The sequence below is a fragment of the Carassius gibelio genome, chromosome A6 (assembly GCF_023724105.1).
Source record: "Carassius gibelio isolate Cgi1373 ecotype wild population from Czech Republic chromosome A6, carGib1.2-hapl.c, whole genome shotgun sequence".
Taxonomy (NCBI): domain Eukaryota; kingdom Metazoa; phylum Chordata; class Actinopteri; order Cypriniformes; family Cyprinidae; genus Carassius; species Carassius gibelio.
Genome location: NC_068376.1, coordinates 27,464,636 through 27,471,525, shown reverse-complemented (window position 1 = coordinate 27,471,525; position 6,890 = coordinate 27,464,636). Strand labels below are relative to the sequence as shown.

At 32.2% G+C, this 6,890-nt stretch overlaps 1 protein-coding gene across 2 annotated transcripts in view; it reads left to right on the top strand.

Moving 5' to 3' along the window:
• Positions 1–5,263: 5,263 nt before the first annotated feature.
• LOC128015945 (agouti-signaling protein-like) overlaps positions 5,264–6,890 on the top strand; it is a 3,384-nt gene continuing 1,757 nt past the window's right edge. The window contains exons 1-3 of one of the 2 annotated variants that reach the window (XM_052600201.1): positions 5,264–5,397; positions 6,094–6,267; positions 6,489–6,541. In XM_052600201.1, the coding sequence (XP_052456161.1) occupies positions 6,108–6,267; positions 6,489–6,541 (213 nt within the window). In that variant the 5' untranslated portion in view covers positions 5,264–5,397; positions 6,094–6,107. Of the gene's footprint in view, positions 5,521–6,093; positions 6,268–6,488; positions 6,542–6,890 lie in introns of both variants that reach the window. The other variant, XM_052600202.1, reaches the window with a different exon arrangement.

Genomic DNA, 6,890 nt, shown 5'->3' with positions numbered 1-6,890 from the left:
AAGAGTCACAGCTAGTCATGGTCTCCTCTATGTAATGTATCACAGAGAGTATGCATGCTGCAGGAGTGTTTTCAGGGTATGTATCATTTCCCTAAGGGGTGGAACACTGCTAATCTATGCATTCTCCATACTATATTTGCTCAGTGTAGCTCGATTTTCAGTAAAAGAGCTGTTGCACTCTTACCACAAGCCATGAAGTGAAGTGAAGTGAAAGAAAATGTATTCATGTGTAAATCTGCTTATAGGAAATATGTAGTTTATGCTTTCTAAGCATGAGATGGAAGAGAAATCTGGACAAGAAAATGTGCAGAAGGTAAAAAATGTTTTATTCCTTCTCTTTGACTCTCTCTCTCTCTCTCTTTCTCTCTCTCTCACTCTCTCACTCTCTCTCACTCTTAATTTGATTTATTTTCATAGCTTATCATGAAAGTTACATGGGGACCTCACTTGAACGTGTATTATACACTCAGCTAATCGCTTCACAAGTTGGCATTATTGCTTTTGAGGGTTGTAAAATTACAAATGCATTTTTAATGTAATACATCTTTGTTATAGTTCTCGTAGAGACTGAGCCTTGCTTTTAGACTAGAAAAATAACATATACACATTACTAATCAAAACACTAAAACTATTCCAAGACGTCTTATTTTCATAGGCCCGTTGCAGGTTTATATGTATAGCATTAGCCCTGGTGAAGCTGAAAATATACACAGTGTCATGGGCTTCGGAGAATAGCGAGAAGTCTGCAAAACCTTAAATCAGGTAGACAGATTTGACAGATAGTGAACAGTGCTGCTATTTAGAGTCTGTGGGCACTTATTCACATCGTGAATCCATTGATCTCAGAGACATAGTGTTCTGTGATTTCTGAAACTGAATCGCAATAAGGCTTTGAAACTAAATGTAAGATGTTGAAATCAAAGGTTTCTCTTCCCAAACGACATAATAGCTTCAACTATGTTGAAAATGGAAACACATGTAGAATCACTTATCACAAAATATCCTGTCTTTTCTATGATGTGGACATTTCTGTTTCATATACTTCACATCATTTTCAGAAATGTATATAGTTTAATCTTACGTTAAAAACCTTTTTACAAAATCTCATATTTCAAAATCAATTTTCAAGTGTATCAAACAATGAATCGCAAACTTTAACATTTTAATGAATTAAAATTTGATTGTCGTAATAGATGAAATAAGCAACATAATAAACAATGTTTTATTTTGTATTTTGTCAGTGTGTTTTTAGTTTTGTAAATCACATATTCTGACTGAAATATGAGATTTTGTAAAAATACATTTTACTTGTTTTCTTTTAGATAACATAAGATATCCAAAAGACAAAAGATGTTTCAGTGAGAATATGTGACCTTCAAAACTAAAACCTCATTGAAAAAATATAAAATAAAATGTTTTTATTATAATTATTATTATTATTATTATTATTATTTTAGTTTGTGATTGATTGTTTGAAACACTAGGACACTAATTTCACAGAAGAGTAAAACTGAAATACATTTTTTATATTAGAATATTATACTTATATAAGATTTGATTTAAATATTATAAAGCACATTTTCTGAATATAGAGATATACAAATTTTTAAGAAATGATTAAAATTAACTAAAAATTTTAGCGTCTATTGATCTAAAGGTCTTTAAAAAATGATCCTTGAAAAGCCACAATACTGTAAGTCTTTTTATTGTGATAACATATTTCATGTGTTCAAAATGAATCCTGTATTAAGAAAAGAGCTCATAATGGTGAAATGATTCAGCTAACCTTTAAATATTCCTTCAAATTATAAATGTAAATTCTGATCTCTAGTTGTAAACTCAGAACAGTTACATATATGATAATCTAAGATTAAATATGCAGCCAAAATCACCATAATAAAGTACAAAAAAAGAATCATTTTTAGCGTTACAGAGAACAAAATATCAGACATGCAAATGCTGCAAATTCATTAAAATATGCAGGATCCTGCACTGAAAATTTGTTCATATTAAATCACTGCATGTTTAACTGACTTGTAAGTAACAGACTTCATTTAACGTGCTCCAAACTATTGTTCTTGGGAGGAAGAGAATGATAAATTTATAATTTATTACCATAGCAACTTAGCACTGAGCTTAAAAAATATGAGACCTTCGTAACTCACAGAAAATCAGTTCAAAGCCCGATCCCTCTTAAAATAATTTCATTAAATTAAAAAAGCTAAATCACTGGCTACCCAGTGATCACCATGTTTCATTGTATAGAAAAGAGTGTTTGACATTTGTTTAATAATATCAAAATATTTAAAAAAAATATTAATTTACTTGAGCAGCAATAACCATTTTTTTTATAAACCATTAGCAAACAGTTTTTTTTGTTTTTAGCATTAATAGGTTAATACTTAGTATTTTGGTATCACTGAGATACTATTATAATTTTTTTTTAATAATCAGAATACTCTTATTTATATTTAATATTTGGGTTAATTTTGTTGTGTGTTTTGTCATGTTTCTTATTTTTTATATCTATATAGTTTTAATTCTTTTTTATTTCTGTTTTAGCTAGTTTTTATTAGTACATCTAGATAAAATAAATTAAAATGAGAAGTGTTGCCTTGACAACAAGCTGAATTAAAATAAATGTAAAAAAAAAAAAAAAATATATATATATATATATATATATATATATATATATATATATATATATATATATATATATATATTAGCGTAAAAAAAAGATGTAAAAAACAATTTTCCGCTCAAGAATTTCTTACAACTTAGAGGATCCAAACCATGATCATGCTAATTTAAGTCATCTGTACAAGATGGTGAAAACATTTAGCTTTCATGTTTTTTCTCCTATTAGAATCATTGTTGAGTTGTTTGGGTTCAGCTTTTGTGGTAATGCATTTGGTGGATTTTCACCATCGTATGAATTCTCATGGGGGAGCATTAAAGGTGGAGCAGCCCAGAAGACAAAGCGGGTGTTAATAACAGAAAATAAGTGACTCAGTAACACATGCTTTCTTAACTTGTCCAGACCCTGTCAAGCCAGTCTTTACAGCATGTCTTCATTCTGGACGATTCAAAGGTTTCCCAAATCCCTTGAGAGCAATGTTCGGCACTCACTCAGTTGGCCTTTCCACTTCCATGGCTTTCATTTAACAATCATTACCCAAGTCTCTGGCAGCAGCCAGATGAGCAAACGATGGATGTAATTACCTAATTTACTTGAATACTCTGGCGTTGAATATGTGAATGTAATGTTACCACATTGAGCCAGCCAGAATAGAAGAAAAAATCAAGTCTGACATGATTGTTCGTTTGAAGCATTTTTATAGATTTGATTTGTCACTTTAAAGTCAACATAAAATAACATATGCAGCCTTACTTCAGTTATGTGACATTGTTCAGGAAGATGGGATACAATAAAATGTTCACTCACAGAAAAAGAGATACAAAGCTGCTAAATTGTACATCTTTGTACCCTATTTAACCTTAAATGTTCCATATTAGCACATCAAAGGCATACAGTATTAGCAGTGCTTGGGAAAGTTACTTTTAAAAGTAATGCATTACAATATTGCGTTACTCCTAGTTACTTTTTATAGAAAGTAATGCATCATGTTAATTTTGCATTAATTTTTCTGATCTGGGCTGGGATTACTTCTTTGTTTTTTTTATGTAAAAGGTACTATTTTTGGCAAAAGGTAAAAGCTTTTGACAGCAAAATTGAAGTGAATACAGTAAGCCTCAGGCTGAAGGAAACGTACATTCACGTTTGTGCCTTTCCGCTGTGCAGCCATAACACAAATATTATGTTTATCTAAATCATTTTTGCTTATTATTGGATCATTGAATGTCAGCAACAAAGAAGATGGAAAAAAAGATAGGAATAGGATAAATACAATTCTGGTTTGCTTCATATTCTAAATTTGCATTTCACTGTTTTTATTCATTTAGAAGCATACTGAATGTGTATTTGTCTAAATTTGATGAGCAAAATGTATGTCCATATTTAATCAAAGTGCCTTTGCACATACTCCTGATTTCTCTCAGCATTGGAAAGATCAGTGAATAAATGGCTGTGAATGGAAAGATCAGTGAATAAACTGGTGTTACGTGTTTGAAAATGTAACTGATATTTTCTTGTAAATTAAAAAGTAATGTAAAAAGTAAAATGATCTGATAATAACTTAAATAACGCCCCAATAACAGTTTTTATGCCTTTTTTTTCTGTGAGTGCAAGGCTTAGAAAATCTTGTAAAATTAATTAATTGAGACGCATAAAGCAGTATTGTATCTGTGGGTTGGCTTTTCTATTGCAGGCTAAAGCACACGGACTCAGCTCATTTCTGTGTTTATCGCACACCATCAGTTCACACTGAATCTATTTGTAACATCTGGGCCTTTTCTTTGGAAAACAATGCTTACCAGTATGTGATTTTGTTACGAGCATTTGCTTGAAAGGTCAAAAGCCAGAAGTCATTTAAAATGTTACTAACGAGAAAACAGGTTTCCTAATGGCCAAATGTGATTTTAAATTCACTGGGGCTCAGAAAAGAAATTATAGCGTCATCTGCTGGTCAAAATGTTCCTTTTCATTTTAAACGCCTTTTTTAGTCTCTTGATAATGTGCAATTGTACTGAAACTGTTGTTGAAGGTCTAATGAAATGCCTTAAGTATAAAATTTTAATAATTCAGATAAAAAAAGCATGCATGCAACAGATCCATATCGAATAAACTTCTAAATGCATGTCTTGTAACAATCAAAAACAGGCTATCGTATGTGTGTGTGTGTGTGTGTGTGTGTGTGTGTGTTCAAAGATCTCAGGGTTTTCTCTCACAAACAAACACAGTGTCCCTAGAAAGTGTTTGCACACTTTATATCTGAATGTCATCGCATTAGGTAACAAAATATCAAAGCAAGTGGCATCTGTGCTTTTCTGAACCTTTTTGTGCAACTGTTGTTTCGATGATTTAGATTAGGGTAGTTCTTCACATTAAATATGAACATGTTACATTAATGTCTGAAAGCCGGACAGTGACAAAAGCTTTAATTTGAATATCTACTGTTTCTTTTGTTTCTGACATCCATTCATATATTTTTAATTGTGAAATATCCAAATATGTTTTGGGGCAACACACTTGTTCACTCTTTGTACACATACTTATCCTTAACCCTTTCTATTTTTTTTCATGTCTGTCTCTCTCCCTCTGTCCCGTCTGGGCGTGGGGATCCGCCCCTGCTTAATTTTATCATTTCGCCCTTTCTGAATTTCCTGACTTCAAAAGTCAGTCTGACATTGCTCTCTCGGTCTCAGCAGGGGAGCGGGGAATATCTCAAGCCAGCTACACAAAGGGAAAACAGGGCGCCCCGTTACTCACCAGGACAGGTCAGTTTGTAAATTCCCAACAACGACTCCTGAAGATAACCATGGGTAGTTTCGCTTTTGAATGCACCCTGAATGAGGATATAAGGAAAACACGAGATTGTCAGAAACAGGAGGTTGAACATGGTGAGACATGATGAATTGTGATCAAATGCCACTAGAAATACTGTAAACTGGAACTGTAGCTTTACTTGTGAACTTGTAAGTCATTTGTTTTGACTCTTGGAATTAATATAGAACTAACTGCACAGGAATATAACAGTCATTCTTATTTTCTTGTGCTATTTGGCCTTCTACGAAAAATGACTCCATTGCCACCCGGAAAAGTGGTTTTGCGCAAAATCTAGAGGTTATCATTTTAACAACCTTTAAACTGCTCTGATAGATGTATTTTCTGTGTGTATTTTGTGTACGATGACATAAAGGAATATTTTATGCTTATGTTTGTTTTATTTCTAATTTCTGCACATTTACACAATGACCTGAGCTCCAGTTTGGATAAATTAGACCTCTTAATGCAAATTCATAAAGGCTAGTTCGTTTGTTAAAAGCTTTAAAATAGGAAAAGCCTTTAGCGTTTGACCATCCAGTTTTGCACCAAAATGTATGGCTATTCCTGTATGTGCTCGTGTGTGATTATTACTAAATCTGCAGCTTTTTGTTTTTGATGTTTGTGTTTGAAACTGTTGTCTCGTGCAGGGTGAAGTCTTAATATGAATCCGTCATTGTTCCTGTGCTGTGTGCTGCTCTGTTTAGCCTGCTGTGTTATGGTACACACACACATGATTATAGAGGAACAAAACAGCTCCAACCAAACAACTATCAGCTTACAAGCAAATAGCCAAACAGATGCACCTTCTGTGCTCATAGTCGGTAAGGCTTCTTTCTCCTACAGAGAAACTAAATGATGACGATTCTTAATATGAACAGTAAAAGGAAATTGCTTAAAATGGTTAATAGAAACTTATATCCAAGTGGCAAGTTTTTCAAATAATTCATAGCAGTACGATTCTCCTTTTTGCACTTCTATATGTTACTAATAGAAACTTTAAACTTGATGTATGTTCAAATGTATTTGTTTTCCGTTATCAAAGGGCTTGCAAAAACTCCTAAGAAGAACAAGAAAGCGGAAAAGAAACCAAAAAAGGTTTGTAAAGTTAGATGGCAATATTCATTTATGGTTACCACTTTCATACATTTTGTTCCACACAGATATAATGACGAGATGCTGCAAAATCACAAAAATATTTAAGTTAGGATGTTTAATTTAGTTTTTAGTAATTATGTTTAAAAACGAATATGCTGATAATAAAAAAAGTGGGGGGAAAATCAGAGTACAAACTGTTCAACATATTTCATATAGTCTACAGGCTTGTATCAATATGAACAAATTTTTATTTCAGGGTGATACAATTATTTATTCTGTTTATTAAAATATTTTAATATATTTTAAATAGCTGTGTTGGGTTTAATGTGGTGGAAATTACATTTTAAAT